At 44.0% G+C, this 16,414-nt stretch overlaps 1 protein-coding gene across 7 annotated transcripts in view; it reads right to left on the bottom strand.

Annotated features, from left to right (window-relative positions):
* The window catches only part of CSGALNACT1 (chondroitin sulfate N-acetylgalactosaminyltransferase 1), a 90,955-nt gene that overhangs the window by 14,732 nt on the left and 59,809 nt on the right, over positions 1-16,414 (bottom strand). For all 7 annotated transcript variants that reach the window (XM_042856301.2, XM_005283960.5, XM_024110111.3 and 4 more), the window contains 2 exons: positions 8,692-8,908; positions 7,192-7,293 (listed from right to left, as the gene is read on the bottom strand). In XM_042856301.2, the coding sequence (XP_042712235.2) occupies positions 7,192-7,293; positions 8,692-8,908 (319 nt within the window). The remainder of the gene's footprint in view (positions 1-7,191; positions 7,294-8,691; positions 8,909-16,414) is intronic.

Here is a 16,414-nt window from a genome sequence, read left to right as displayed (position 1 = left end):
AAGCCTGACGCTTTAGGTTGCTGTAGCGTGTGCCCGTGCTGAAAGAATCCCATCGTCCCTATATCTGGTTGACCTGCCATTGGCCAGCTCACAGTCAAAGCCCAAGTACATCAAAGAAAAATCAAGCTCAGAATTGTCAGGGTCTCTGAACTCTCTAATCCCCCCCAGAAAATCAAGGCACATGTGCATATGAAATCATCACACAGCCACGTGGACAGGCTGAACATGACTATTTGCTGCAACTCCTGGTCCGTAAGCCATTTCCCTATTTTTCCTGGAGCTTCTGTGCTAAAACCTGGCATGATCCAAAATAACTGAAGCGCTAGCAGTCTGCTCTAAAGTTCCTGGAAGGATGCCAAAAGTGATCATCTTCAATTATTTTAGGATTGTTAAGCAGCACTTTGATGGTGCACATTGGTTAAATCCCCAGGCTAATTAGTGATCAGGATACACAAGGTGGGGAGTGACTATTCTCATTAGATGGAAGAACCCCACAAGCTGCTAAATCACAAGTTAACTGCTTTGTCATCCCGTCTGTGTTTGACAGCAGAGCTGCTGCATCGTCATTCTCCGATTAGAAATGTATCTGCTAATTGCAAATGGTGGGATTTTCCTTTCAATTTTTATCGCTTAGCATTTGTTAAGCCTGGTGTAGCTGGAGCTGTAGAAGATGCAGAGAAGTATGTAGTGTCTGTCCCAAGGAGCTTACAAAATAGGCTAACAAATGGAATCACTTTTAGGCTTTGTCTACACTGCCAATTGAATGACAAAACTTTTGTCGTTCACAGGTGCTTAAAAAAGCCCCCTCCCCCCCCCGAAAGACAAAAGTTTTGCGCGGCAAGTGGCAGTGTAAACGGCTCGTTGTCGGCAGGGGCACTCTCCTGTCGACAACGCGAACCCCGCTCGTAGAGGGTGGAAGTATTTTGTCGGCAAAAGTGCCGACAAACAGCATTTACATTTTTAGCGAGACGGCCATGTCGCTAAAAGCTGTGTAGTGTAGACAACGCCTTACTGAGGGACTGAAATGATCATTAGAAGGCGTAATGTGTCAAAAATGCCTGTGGAATACAATCTGGAAGAACACGGTGCTTTCATCTCAGTTGGTCTGAACAGGCAGTGTGTTTAAGACAAGTATTCTGTTAAACTAACAAACCCATTAGAAATAGGGAATTAATTCTGCTGACAATGATCTATCTATGGTATTTATCAGGCCCTCACCACCTACAATCTGAGCACCTCACAATCTTTAAAGTACTGATCCCTCAACACCCCTGTGAGGTAGGAAGATGTTATTATCCCCATTGTACAGGTGAGAAACCGAGGCACACAAAGATTGAGACCCTGATCCTCAAAGTTATGTAGGCACCTAACACCCATTGAAATCAATGGAAAGCGGGTGCCTAAATACCTCTGAAGATCCAGGCCTAAGTGACTGGTCTGACATCACACAGGAGAAGTCCCAGATTAAGGCTCTCACCACATCCTTCCTCTCATGATGGAGAATGGCTCCATTCCACACCCATGAGAGACAACGGCCAAGCGCTTCTTGGCATTCCATCGACCTCTGTCAGTCCCTTGCCCCACCCAGCCACAGAGCCATTATTGGAGGCCGTGCTCTGGAGGAGGTTGTACCTAAGGGGGGGGAGGGGAGGGCTCAGTAACAGGGGGCCTGTACTCCTCGCTCAGAGAAGGTGATTTCCCCATTGTCTTCCATCCCATTGCTCTGAACTTCTCTTTTGGCATGTGCAGATGGGTCTAACGTTATCCCTGCGCCTTGGCCAGACACATCACCCCAGCAGCAGCACCCTCCTGCCAGGAACTCCCAGCACCAGCAGAGGTAGAAGCTGTTGTAGCTTGGTCATGATGCTGAGCAGATATTTATAAACCAGCCCTTTTCCTGTGCTGCGTCATCACGTTCCAATTGCTGCTTAGCCTACTGAAATGGATCATTGACACGAGTGAGGTATGGGCAGGTCCACACACCGGGGTCATTAGCATTGTTTTCTCTGAACTCCTGCAGGCCCCTGGCTCCCTGCATTGTACGCTGGCAGTGAAGTGGGAACCACGGCATCCTGACAGCAGTGCTGGCCCCTAAGGACGCATGAGCAGCTTTCTGACCAGGAGAGTGCGGACCAGGCTGTGCCACTGATGAATTCTACCTAACTCAGATTTCGGCATCTCCAGCCCACCTTTGCTGCTGCTACCAAACCTGAAGGCTAGTCTGAGCATGAAGCCATGTGCACCGGTGTATCATCCTGCTGCTAATAACAGTAACAGAGAGGCACATTCCTTCTTCCTGGGATATGCCTAATGACAAGCCATGTGAGTGATCATTTAGTGGCAGACCCAGCCACACCGCTTGTGCCCTTTCCAGGGGTCCTGTGTAGGTTCACAGCCGGCCCACCGTCCACAGTCCCCCTACTGGCCTCCTCTGCCATGTTCTAGCATAACGCCGTATGAATGCTCTCTCCAGTAACATCTCTCATGTACCTTCGGGTACCACTTTCTGGCCAGACTTGTTCTAAGAATCCCGAGACCTGCCCAGAAACAGTCACCTGGCTAGGAAGGTGATAATCTACAAGAGCAGGTAACGCTGAGTGAATTTTCCAAGGCCTTTCTAGCTGCCCTCTGAAAAGCCACATCACATGCAGGGGGGGTTAAGAGAGAGCTCTTTCTCCCAGAGCTGGTCACCACTAGAAAATTAGGTTGTGTTGGAGGAGTCACGGTAGCAGAACCCATGGCAAACACAACTCAGCTGTCAGCACAGAAAGGGACCATTGTGTTTCCCATCATGTCACCTGGTTATAGTTAAAAACCAGTTGGAACAACAGCGTTAACAATGACTCGCTGACACACTGTTAAATGAACTGTCCGTGCCGACATGGGCCACAGAGGTGTTTGTTAACATCACTCCTCAGCGTGAATGTCTCATACAGCCTAATTTGCTAGTAAATGCCCACCTTGCCCCACCCTCCACGCCGTCAATGGATGTTATTGCACTAAGAACTGAACAGGACCGAAATCTGAAACCGAGGTACAGCTGAGACTGTGGAATGGTCCAACAGTTTGAGTCAAGCTAATGACTCCGAACTTTTCCTGAAATCCCATTTCATGCCATTTGAGCATAATAACAACATAACAACAGCGAAGTAATCAATTGCCAAACGGAACTGCCCTTTGACAACAGCGCAGGGTTATCTTAATAGATCCATTATTTCAAGCTAGGCCTCTACACACTTTTTCTCCTTAGAACTGCAAATGCAAAATGAACAGAATTCACTAATGTTCAGAACTATAGCCATGTATTTTTGCCTGGTATTTTCCAAAGCAGCACTCGCTGAATGCATCTCGAGCATGAGAAAAACAGAAGCAGTAGGCAGACCATCTACTCTCAAGCTGCACGGCTCAGGTTGCTGAGATAAGGCTAGATTTTCAGAAGGGATCAGTCCCACTGTGACTTCTGATAGATTTTCAAAAGGCACAATGATTTTATTTCTCTGTTTCGGTCACATAACAGAAACAGTGCGAAGAATCATAAAGCTCAGAGCTGGGCTAGCACCAGGTTTTAACTTTGATCCTGGTTTAGCAGTCTCTCTCTCTCCCTCTACTTTTCTTCTCTGTAATTTCTTATAGCTCTTAATGGTAGAACTAGAGAAATGTAGCACTGGAAGGGACTTTGAGAAGCCATCTAGTCCAGCCTCGCAGGCTGAGGTAGGATTAAGTATACCTAGACCATCTCTGATAAGTGTTTGTCCAACCTGTTCTTAAAAACCTTCAATGACGGATTCTACAGCCTCCCTACGTCACCTGTTCCAGTTCTTAACTGTCCTTATAGTTAGAAAGTTTTTCCTACTGTCCAGCCTAAATCTTCCTTGCTACAAACTAAGCTGATTACTTCTTGTCCTACCCTCGGTGGACATGGAGTACAACTGATCGCAATCCTCTTTATAACAACCCTTTACATATTTGAAGTTTGTTCTCAGGTCTTGTTGTGATAACAGGGCCTACAAATTTGCCCTCCCTGTGAGCTCAACTGTGAAAAACAAGTAACAGTTCACAAAATGTCACCATAACCTATAGCAACAAATGTTGGTGGGAAAAGGGAGCAAAAGGGAAACAGGAAGACTGAATTTGTCCAAACAAAAAGGCCTCCTGAAATAACTCAAGGACTGTGTTAAGTAGGGTGGGAAAACGGGATACCCCCAGCTACTTGCCCGAGCTCCTGCAGAGAACTCCCCCCCGACTGCGGGCTTGGCCCCAGCTGCTCACCCGAGCGCCACTTCCTCCCCCATATGAGGCTGTTGCTGGTTGCTGAAACCTTGTCCTCCCCCCCCACACCATGTGAGACTGTTGCTGGAGCTCTGTCCCCCTCTCACACCTCCCCCCCCCCAAGGCTGTTGCTGGAAGCCTGCCTGCCCCCCCAGCCCTGCTTCCCCCTTTGCGTGGGGCTGGCATCTCCACTTGCTCCCATCCCGCACGTTCCTCCACACCACACTTTTTTGACAAAAATGGCCATTTGTCCTATTTGCTCTTGCCTACTGATGAAGTCAGCAAGAGCGAACGGGACAGGTGCCCACTTATGCAAAAAAAAGTCGGGACAGCCGGGACAGGGTTTAAAAAATTTACTGTCCCGGCCAAAACAGGACGTATGGTCACCCTAGTGTTAAGAGAAGTGTGAGATCTGAAATCAATGAGCCAAAATTGGTCTGTCAAAAATTAGGCCTAATTGGTGGACAAAATAATGAAGGGACGGGTTATGCCACCCACTACTCCTTTTGTAGGATCCTTAAAAGAAGAGACTTTGGAGGGGAATACTCACTACTGTGACACTGGCTGACTGAAAGAAGGGGAAGAAGCACGCTTTACCCCCATGGCTGCTGGCCCTACCATCTCCTGGAACCCTGGACCTTCTTTGTCCGAATCCCACGAGAAGTCCTGACCAGACCAGGCCAGAGGGAGGGAGCCAGATGACAGTAGCCCCTCTAGTGGCTCCAGCTAAATTCTGACCACCACCTGGGATCTGAGACTTTGTGTCTCCCCCTTTCCTCCGCCCACCACCGTGTGTCATCTTCATTCCCTATCTTATTTCTTCTTCTCCTTCCTATCCCTCTCCTTTTCCTTTCTGTCTAATAAGGATCTGGCTTAGTCAGGCAAGACTGTAGATTTTTGCAACACTGCTGTACGCCTGTGATCAGAAATGCAGTTAAATGCAATGCCCTAACCAGCCGGATGCTGGTACGAGTTTGCCAGGTCTCAGAGTGGCTGATCAGACCTGTGCCGTGCCAGTGTTTTTCCAGCAGCAGTGAGAGTCAACACCAGAGACAGAAGCTGCATTTTCTATCTTTGCCATTCTTTTCTCTCCCCTTTGTGTGTGTTTGTCTTGTTTGGTCTTTTAAGAAATAGAATGGGACTTTAACAACAACAGCATCAAAGACAGCTCCAGCCCACTCCAGTGAATTTCATCTCTTTTCTCCAAAGAGGACAGTCATTATCTTCTAAAAGGCTGTCAAATAAGGCTTTTTTCTCCTTCTAAAAACTCTCTAGCTAAAGGGAAAGGAACATGGGATATGGTTAAAATGAAAGCCCAACGTAATACTTTATATTTCAAATGCGTTAGCTGTTTCCTTCTTTTCTGTATTTTAATAAAAGGCTAAAAATGTTTAATGGCGTGCTTGCCATGGTACTAAGCCGGCTGAAATCTCTGTATATCCAGTCCCAAACCTTGTTTAATACGGTTTAATGTTGAACAGTCAGTGACAGGGTCACGTTACAGACCTTTGGGCCCATTTATTCAATTTACATTAATACAACAGACTCCCCTCAGCCTTCCCTTCTCTCGACTAAACATGCCTAATTCTTTCAAACTTTCCTCCTAGGTCTGGTTTTCGAAAATCTCTTATTTTCGTTGCTCTCCTCTGGCCTCGCTCCAATTTGTTCCCATCTTTCTTAAAGAGGGGTGCCCAAAAATGGTTACAGTACTCCCGCTGAGGCCTCACCGGTTCTGATAGAGCAGGACAGTTACCTCCCATGTCTGATATATGACACTCCTGTTAATATATCCCAGAATGATTTGCTTTTTTCACAACAGGATCACACACTTGACTCATTCAGTGTATATGATCCATGATAATCCCCAGATCCTTGTCAGCAGTGCTATCACCTAGCCAGTTATTCCCCATTTTGTAGTTATGCATTTGATTTTTCCTTCTTAAGTGTAGTACTTTGCACGTCTTTAATGAATTTCATCTTGTAGATTTCAGACCAATTCTCTAATTTATCAAGGTCAGTTTGAATTCTGTTCCTGTCCTCCCAAATGCTAGAGAACTCTCCCAGCTTGGTGCCATCCGCAAATCTGAAACGTGTACTCTCGACTTCATTATCCAAGTCATTCGTGAAAATATTGACTAGTACCAGAGCTTAAATTCTGAACGAGTATTTCCCAGAGCGCCCATGGGACGCAGCAGGGCTTGGGGCATCAGCCTTGTGAGTTTAACAATATTTACCAGAGCTCTGCTCCAGACAGCTCTGGCTGAATTTAAGCCCTGAATAGTACTGAACCCTAGGACAGACCCCACTAGATACTTCCTCCCAGTTTGACAGCAAACCATTGATAACAACTCTCTAAAGAAGTTTTTCAACCAGTTGTGTATCCACCTGATAGTAATTTCATCAAGACCATATTCCGTAATTTGCTTATAAAAATGTCATGTCATAATAAAGGTGGAGAAAAGGAAAGCGAGGAGTTCACTATGTGCAGGAACTATTTCAGACTGGCATTTTCAAAAGGTCTAAAGGGGTTAGGTGCCCAAATCCCTTTGAAATTCAATGAGATTTGGGTGTCTAATGCCCTTAGGCACTATTGAAAAGCCCAGCCTACCTACATTTCTCCAAGTTAAGCTTCAGTGCCAACAGATAGAAGCTGCTCATGGAAAGGTTAGAGGAATTCAGGCCTGATCATTGTTACAGATGTCGAGTGGGAGTTACGCTGGCCTAAGTCCATGGCTCTAAATATCAGTATTCACAAGTGCAGATCAGGGAGCATCAGGGTAATCTCATTTCTGACTGATACAAGGAGAGAGGGATGACCTATTCCCCTACTGACGGTGCTAGGGAAAGGCAATCTGGCTTCTCGGGCTATCAGCGTGTGAGAGGAGCATGCCTCACTAAGCAGCGATGTAGACCCATACTCACCTGGAGGTGTTTTCAAGTATTGCTTTCACTTCGTTCATTTGTTCTTTTCCAAAGTAAACTACAGTGAGGTGAATTCTCCCATCCTGCTCAATGCCCATTTCCCTAGAACAGACATCAAAACAAGTCATTCATTGCCCTGGGAAGTTTGCTTTCCCAAACAACACCTGCCATCTCTAGCTGGGAATGTAGGATAGTGCTGGACTCTGCAAACCAAATTCTCTGCTGGTACCACGCCAGTGAGATCTTTGCACCGCTCCAGTGAGATTTTTGCAGCCCTTCATTGAGATCCTTGAACCCATCCAGAGCTACACTGGCTCCATTCGAATGAGCTTGCAGAATGGGACCTAAGATACTTCACAGCTCTGCATTAGCAGGCTATAAATTGTCATCTAGTAGTTACCTGAGTTATGGTAGCAGAGCACTATTGGAATAGCCCATCCAGTCACCTGGATGATGGACAGAAAAGCCATTGTAGGAAAGCCAGCAATTGTGTGGCAAACTACTAAAGCCAGCAGGTGCTACCTCAGCACCCAGGAGGCTGTGAGAGAAGGGGGAAATAAAATCCTGTACCCTCATTTCTATTTCTTCTAAATACTAGCGTGTCTAGTTATGTCCCTGAAAAATCTGTAAGGAGTATCGACTCAAACTAAACTCTCAAGATAGACCTAAGAAGAGCTCTGTGTGGCTCGAAAGCTTTTCTCTCTCACCAACCGAAGTTAGTCCGATGAAAGATATTACCTAACCTGACCCATCTCCGTTTCTCTAAGAGAGAACAAATCATGTGGCCTAAGAATACGTGTATCTGTCAAGATGTGTGTCCTTCTTGGGCAACTACACAGCTAAGTTATTTGGGTGTCTCTCAATTTTCTTATCAGAATGCAAGGCCCACCCCTGGGCAGGTTATTCTTAGTTCTGACTGGGAGCTACATCTTGATTATATCCATTCCTGCAATTGCTATAGCCCTGTTGGGAAAGAAGAGCATAAAGAAAGAGCCTTGATCAAAAGTAACAAGGAGAGAACACTCTTGAGTCCAGGCACATTTCTCATTGCCTTTCTGTCACTATCTATCCTTTTGATGAGGCCTCAACAAGCAGTCCAGGGATAATACAATGACTCTTATTTTCTAGAAACCTTCCTGTGCTACTTAGGGAGTGAAACTGACACATTCATTGAAGTGGTTCTGGCACCTGCTCTCTCAAAGATGGAAATAACAAGTTTCCGAAGAACGAAATACCTAGTACATGGTGCATCAACTTCAGCAACACTGATGACTGCAAAATAACCTTTTCCCTTGGTCTCCACTGCTAAAGCTAATTGCGGTTCATGTGAAATAGCTGTTGATCCAAGCAAACGCAAATGGATATTTTTAATGATAAATTGATGGTTTTATGTAAAAATATATTTTTTTCCCCACTGGGAAAATCCCTGGTGCTTGCAGAATTTGCATCATACTGTATAAAAATATCAAGATAGCTATAGAGCCATAAAAAGAAACAAACCTGAAATTTTGCATGAATTGTCGAAACTTGCTGGCTCTCTTGGCTAATGGAACGACAATGTTAATGAGCGTGTTGGCCATGTTGAGGTTCTCATTCTTCACTTTCATGATGGGACCAAATGGTCTGAATAAAACGGTTCGTCTGAATTTGTGTGGTCTGTCTCCTTTGAAAGTCAGCTCATACAACGTGCCTTTGTCTTTTTCTGTTCGGTACATGCCTGTTCGAAGAATATGAAAGAAGGGAAACATTAGCATGAAACTGGATTCCCCATGAAGAAGTTGCAATATTAGGTGGCTTTTGTAACTTAGACTTAGCAGCAAATAAATGAGACACAAAAAATCAGTATGTGCACCAGCTCTTCCATAGTTTGAAACCAGAACTCAAAATCTGACGGGGGACAGTCCCAGGTTTTAGGAAGATGACTTTTGTATCTCCCGTAAAAATCCACCCAGATGACAAGTCTCTGAGAATCACCATTTGCACATCCACAGTAGAACTTGTTAGATGCTTGCTCCTTAATTTTCAAGATGTTCCAAATGCACACGGCTGCCAGTCATCCCCCAAAACACTGGGTCCACAGGGATGGAAAAGGCAGGGGCATTTGGGAAAGGAGCTCTCCCCACACATTTGATTCATCCAGCCCCCAGAGAAGCAGGTTCCTGATACTGACAAGTATCTGAAGCAACATTACCAGGTTCCTCCCCCCTGAGAGTTTTTATTAGGCACAGATGAAAAATCCTGTACAGAAAGTGTCCAAGGTCCTGGTAGACACCATCTCCTTCATTATTAAATTGCAAAACCAGGGAGTGAGGAAATGACTATGGTGAGCTCTCAGTTTTGAGATGCTTTCTAGAGACGTGGAAGGTTTATCCCTCCAGGGTAGTAATGTCCTTTGGGTCTGCAAGGATGTTACGGAACCCTGCCTTTTGCTTATGAGCAGCAGAGACCCGGAGATTGCTCGGGATGCTCACTGAGGGGATTTCACCTTGGTAAGCAAGGTGACCAAGCATGTCATCATGAAGATCCCCTCGTTGCCACACAGCTGCAGCAATCACCACTTTGGCTTCTGAGACCGTCCATGGTGCATATGCCTGGCTGCACTGGAGTGCAAGGAACCAGCTGTGAATCTGAGACATCTCCGGTATGACTGAGCTGGTATGACAGTAATGACCTTCAAAACAATGGAGGCCAGGAAATCTCTGGATGTGGACAGGTGCCAGAGTTGATCTCAGGGACTCTTTCTTGAGGCTAATTCAGAAACTGTTTGAGCCACTTTAGATCTAGGATAAACTTAAAACACCCAGAAGCCTAGGGGAGTTGGAAGCCCAAGTCCCATTGAAATGCAACCAAAGCTGGGTGTATTATATCCTTAGGCTTCTTGGAAAATTCCAGCTTATTTGTATTGTAGTAGGCCTTCGACTCTTTGGCTGGAGTAGGGAGAAAAGTCGTTTTCTGCCAGGATTTTTTCAGGCTCAAAGGCAGAGTGCCCCCGAACTGCTTAGGTCCCTTGAAGGGATAGTCCAGAAGCTAGAGTTTGGTAGGTGGTCACGTCCCATGGGTGAATGCAGACAGGTCTGGACAGGGGCTGTGGGGTTAGCCCCTATACGGATGGAGCCTTGGGCCTTGTCACCGAGGCTGTTAATGGCCTGGAGACCTCAGGACAGGTTCCTGTGGAGGAGTTGGGTAGGTCTCCACATACCACTGGGGGGCGTTAGTTGCATTGGCTTGCTGTGGTGAATTTCCTGTCTTTACGCCATGCACTGGGGCATGTAGCACCAAACTCATGAAGCTGGAGTGTAATTTTTGCTGAGCCACAAGGTGGTGCTGCTGAACTTATTCATAGATACTAGGACTGGAAGGGACCTTGAGAGGTAATCGAGTCCAGTCTCCTACCCTCATGGCAGGACCAAATACTGTCAGACCATCTCTGATAGACATTTATCTAACCCACTCTTAAATATCTCCAGAGATGGAGATTCCACAACCTCCCTAGGCAATTTATTCCAGTGTTTAACCACCCTGACAGTTAGGAACTTTTTCCTAATGTCCAACCTAGACCTCCCTTGCTGCAGTTTAAGTCCATTGCTTCTTGTTCTATCCTTAGAGGCTAAGGTGAACAAGTTTTCTCCCTCCTCCTTATGACACCCTTTTAGATACCTGAAAACTGCTATCATGTCCCCGCTCAGTCTTCTCCTTTCCAAACTAAACAAACCCAATTCTTTCAGCCTTCCTTCATAGGTCATGTTCTCAAGACCTTTAATGATTCTTGTTGTTGTTCTCTGGACCCTCTCTAATTTCTTCACATCTTTCTTGAAATGCAGTGCCCAGAACTGGACACAATACTCCAGTTGAGGCCTAACCAGCACAGAGTAGAGTGGAAGAATGACTTCTTGTGTCTTGCTCACAACACACCTGTTAATGCATCCCAGAATCACGTTTGCTTTTTTTGCAAGAGCATCACACTGTTGACTCTTATTTAGCTTGTGGTCCACTATAAACCCTAGATCCCTTTCTGCCATACTCCTTCCTAGACAGTCTCTTCCCATTCTGTATGTGTGAAACTGATTTTTCCTTCCTAAGTGGAGCACTTTGCATTTGTCTTTGTTAAACTTCATCCTGTTTACCTCAGACCATTTCTCCAATTTGTCCAGATCATTTGAATTATGACCCTATCTTCCAAAGTAGTTGCAATCCCTCCCAGTTTGGTATCATCTGCAAACTTAATAAGCGTACTTTCTATGCCAATATCTAAGTCGTTGATGAAGATATTGAACAGAGCCGGTCCCAAAACAGACCCCTGCGGAACCCCACTTGTTATATCTTTCCAGCAGGATTGGGAACCATTAATAACAACTCTCTGGGTATGGTTATCCAGCCAGTTATGCACCCATCTTATAGTAGCCCCATCTAAGTTGTATTTGCCTAGTTTATCGATAAGAATATCATGCAAGACCGTACCAAATGCCTTACTAAAGTCTAGGTATACCACATCCACCGCTTCTCCCTTATCCACAAGACTCGTTATCCTATCAAAGAAAGCTATCAGATTGGTTTGACATGATTTGTTCTTTACCTCACCTGATTTGTCTCAATAAACCACTACGTATGGTGCCAAAGCACCTGTCTCGCTCCTAACAGCATCCGAATATCATATGGCAATTTCCCAATGCTCGGAGTGTATTATTAGGTTCCTGCAGGAAAGTTACTTTTTAGGTACTTAATGGGTGAAATTCAGCCTGTGCCGAGGAGCCAGCACAAGGCCAATGCACCACTCAAAGGCCTGTTCCAAGGACTTGTGGGCTGTAGGTGGCCCACAGGCCTTAGAATTCATCCATTAAGAATGACACCCCCACCCCCACATTGGGTGTTTGAGCAAACCACTTTGTCCTACTCAGGTTCATTGGCATTTTAATTATTCTCTCTCAGACCCACTTCTTAAATTCAGTTTGAAAGCCGCAACAAATATCCTAACAATTATAATCCACAGAAGAATATAGTTGGATTTCTCTGCCTCTCTCACAGGAACTCCAGGGGCTAACAGAATGCACAGTTAAATGCAGGTCTGCAAGAAATCAAGGAAAAGGGGTTTCCTTCTTTTTTGATCTTGGTATGAATGACCTTATCCAAATGACCATTTCTTAGCATTCTGTTTTCTGTCTCCTAGCCAATGTCTGATCCATAACAAATAGTATTTTTGCCTCTCACCCCCATGGTTACTTAGTTTCCTTGATACCCTCTTGTGAGAGACTTTGTCACCGTTTTTTAAAAAGCCCTAATAAATGATGGTAACTGCTTGTCCTTTATCTCTGATTTTATGGACATGTTCAGAGAATTCTAATAGATTAGTGAGGTGTGATTTTCTGTGGCAGGTGCTGTGCTGGGTTATCCCCACTGTATCATCGTCGTCTAGGTGTTTTATCAATGTATTTTTAATTATAATCTCAGCTAGTTTACTGGGTACAAAAAAATGATTTACTGGCCTATAATACCCTAGATCACCCCAGACCCTTTTTAGAAATAAAGAGTTTCAGCATTTGCTCCCCTCCAGGGTAGTAGCTGATTTCAATGAGAAATTTCATGTTTTTGTTAACAGCTCAGCCACTTCATTAAGTTAATCATTTCAAGGTGAGTTTTGATCTATAAAGTCTTGTATAGTTTGGGCTCTGGATATCTTAGAAACTACATCTCTTCTCTCTCAGTGGTTTAGCTGACCAGCTGAGATCACCTGAATGGCTTGAGTTTATAGTTCTTGGATATCTATGTCTGGGGGGAGGGATTCAGGTAGAATCAATGGAGGTTCTGTGGCTCTGGAATTTCCTTCCTCCCTTATTCTGATGCAGAGTTTGTTGATATTTTGAGTATGCTGCAAGGTGCATCTATTTATTTAGGCTTTTTCTGAAGGGATGGCTCGAGAAAGAAGGCTTTAATTAGGAATCAGAGGGAAGGTGGTCCTTTAGTGTGTTTTTTTTTCTTTGGTTTTTAAACATTATGTAAATTTAATTAGTTTGGGTTTTTTTAATCTTGATTGTGTATCTAGTGAGATGCTGATAGCACATTGCATACATTTGAAAAATAGATACTTCTAATAGCAAAGAAGGCTTAAATTAGATTGTTTGATACAATTTAGCCATTTAAAATTTTCCATTACATCTTTGCATGCTTTTCTACTCCAGTCAAACAGTAACTGTCCTGCTATTTGTTTTCCCTGGGTAAGCAATTCACTAAATATGGAAAGAAGGGTGCTTTATCATGCAACTAGATGCCAATTTTCATATCTCATTATTGTTGTTGTTGATGACTTGTATTACAGTAGAACTTACAGGCCCCAACAGAGACCAGGGCCCCATTGTGTTAGGTGCTGTACACAGTAAAACACATCCTGCTATCAAGGAGTTTACAATCCAAGCTTACCCATCCTGCAAAAATTATGCATGAGCGTAGTTCTGTTGAAGTCAATGGCACTAATCAGAGTGTGTTAAATTAAGCCCATAATACATGATTCTTTGCAGGATTAGGGCCTAAATAGATGAAGGAAATATGATTCCCACTTTATAGCTGGGAAACTGAGTTACAGGGAGATTAAGTAATTTGCCCACGGTCACACAGTGGGAAGGCTGGGAGTTGAACCTACCTCTCCTGAGTCACAATCTAGTGATGTAAACACAAGAACACCCTTATGCTTCAGTAATAAGACTCCTTGAATTCCCTGAGGAATTCCTTCATTGCCATTACCATGCCTAAAACCATCAAAAACCTTTTTAACAAGGTCTGTGACTCAAAAGTGTACGACAAGTGGGTTTGAATTTACTGAAAATGAGCTGTGCCTACAAACAAGTCTTGCTAAAAAAAATTGCTTTAAAAGTTTCTCCAAGAAAGTACCAAGTTTTGTAAAACTTAGACAGCAGCTATGATATCTGAACAGGATAATCCGTTATTTTTGCTGCTGTCAATGCATTAACTAGTTTCAGAATGTCCGCTGGTTTCCAAAGCAGCATATTTGAGATTTGCCAGAATGCTTGGAGTAATCTGCCAAAGCAAATTAGTCCCAGGTTTTTCAAGACAAAGGATTGGCCCCTTTGTTAAACATAGGGGCTCAGGGAAGAGTCTTGGAAGCCTCATTTGGACTGGACAAACAGGAGCTTGGGGGTGCGGGGGGGGGGGAAGAGAAACTGGAATCTAATGGGAAACAGATGGGGAGATGAAAAATAAATTGGAATAGTGGGTTGTGAGAAGCTAGGACTGTGGAGAAAAATATCAGAGTTTATGTGAACTAACTGTGCAGACACGCTGTGGAAGTGGAAAGGACCTGCTCTCTGTACTGCAACTCAGACAAACTTGCTTTCGTTATAATAGCTAACAGTCAGGGTGCTGCCTTCCAGGGCTAGCCCCAATACAATCACAGAATCCTAACAAAATAACTTCAGCGCAAGAAAGTTATACCCCCAGTTCAGCAAAGCACTTAAAAATGGGCTTAGGCTCTACTGATATCAATGGAAACATACTTGGCTTTACCTTTCTCTGGACCTAAGCTAACTCCTCTTTTACTGTTGCATGCCCTCAGAGCCATAACTGGGTTTGTTGTGGCTTACATTTCTCCCTACAATCTCAAATGTTTTCAGAACGTATATTAACCTTACATATGTTCTTCCTCACACGTTCCCTCAACTCAGTACTAGTCAGAGAAGATTCCAATCCCTTCAGGCAGAAACTCACTCCTCTATAAGAGTCCCAAGGTGTTTGTGATGCATTTTCACTAGCTCACCCTGCCTTCTCACCTGTTCTAGAGTGAGCTCAGATGTTAATTGGACTTGCTGGAGACTTTCTTGTTTAAAATCCCAACTACTAGACAATCACTTATGGCCTTTCTGCCTGAGGACAAAGTCACAATGCTCTGCTCATTCAGCAAGTGCATTTTTAAGGGGTTCTGGGCTTTTTGTGAGCCTCTGCCCCCTTCGATAAAAGCATGGCCATTGAGTTAGTACTTTTTCCTTTGGACCAGAGTGCTCACACTGTTTTAGGATGGTGTCATAGCTATTTCCTCCAGGAAGGTGAATGATTTATAAATATTTTCAGTTTCACTACCCACTGTGCAAATTAACAAGCTGACCCTGAATTTTGCCCTGCCCTACTGAGCAACAGGTTTCTCATTAACTCCTATTGGCTGGACTCACTCTGGCCCGACGGGAAGATGCCTTTGCATGCTTATGCTACACACATTAAAGGTTTATGATCCATATGGTAATTTTCACTGTCACCTCTTAGCACTCCAAAACATGGCAGAAAACCAATGAACACAAGAGAAAAAGAGAGAGAATTGTAACAAACAGACAACATGAGTCTCTGTGTGAAAAGATGAAGATAGCAGACAGCAACTACAAAGGCTAAATGACTAGCAGACGAGAGGAGGTACGGTTCTCTTTCATTTTTGAACAAGAAAAATGGAAAATTCCAACCGCTGCCAAATATCACTACTGAAGTCAAACTGTCTGGACTTTTGGAAAGTATTCTCGGGCTACAGCAAAGCTGCAGAGAAGGAGTTTAACTCCAAAACACCAGGAAGGAGTGTTGCATGCAGATTCCAAACACAAGTGGTTCTGTCTAGGAACTGAGGAGGAGGCTGTACGAATTTATTTTAAAACATCCAAATCACGCAGCAGAAACATTTCCATCAAATGTTTTAATTTAATGAGCTGCTTGGACAAACTCCCTCCTTCAGTAACAGAAATATGAAAGAGAAGAGAGGGAATGAACTGAGAGACATCCTGATGAAGTTATCACCTTTCAATTGCTGTAAATCATTGATTGGGTCCTGTGTGGCCAACCAAGGTGACGGATACCAGCTGTGAAAACAGCTCCCAAGAGTCAATGAATCAAGGTTTCTTTAGATCGTCTGATGTGACATTAAGGCCCAGATTCAGCAAAGTGCCTAAATCAGTAGGATTTAAGCATGTGCTTTGCTGAATCTGGGCCCACATAACCTAGAGCAGTGGTTCCCAAACTTTAACAACCTGTGAACCCCTTTCACTAAAATGTCAAGTCTCGCGAACCCCCTCCTAAAAATGAATATTTCCAGGGATTTTTCTCCTTTACCTGAGTATAAATTATAAAAGCAGTGATCTTGGAAATATAAAATGTGTTTTTAGGACATGCTTATTACACATTATTTATTATTAATTATTATTTATCATTACAGTATTTTTATTACATTATGAAAATGGCAACA

This window comes from Chrysemys picta, chromosome 5, assembly GCF_011386835.1.
Source record: "Chrysemys picta bellii isolate R12L10 chromosome 5, ASM1138683v2, whole genome shotgun sequence".
Lineage (NCBI taxonomy): Eukaryota > Metazoa > Chordata > Testudines > Emydidae > Chrysemys > Chrysemys picta.
This window is presented reverse-complemented; position numbering and strand designations above follow the sequence as displayed.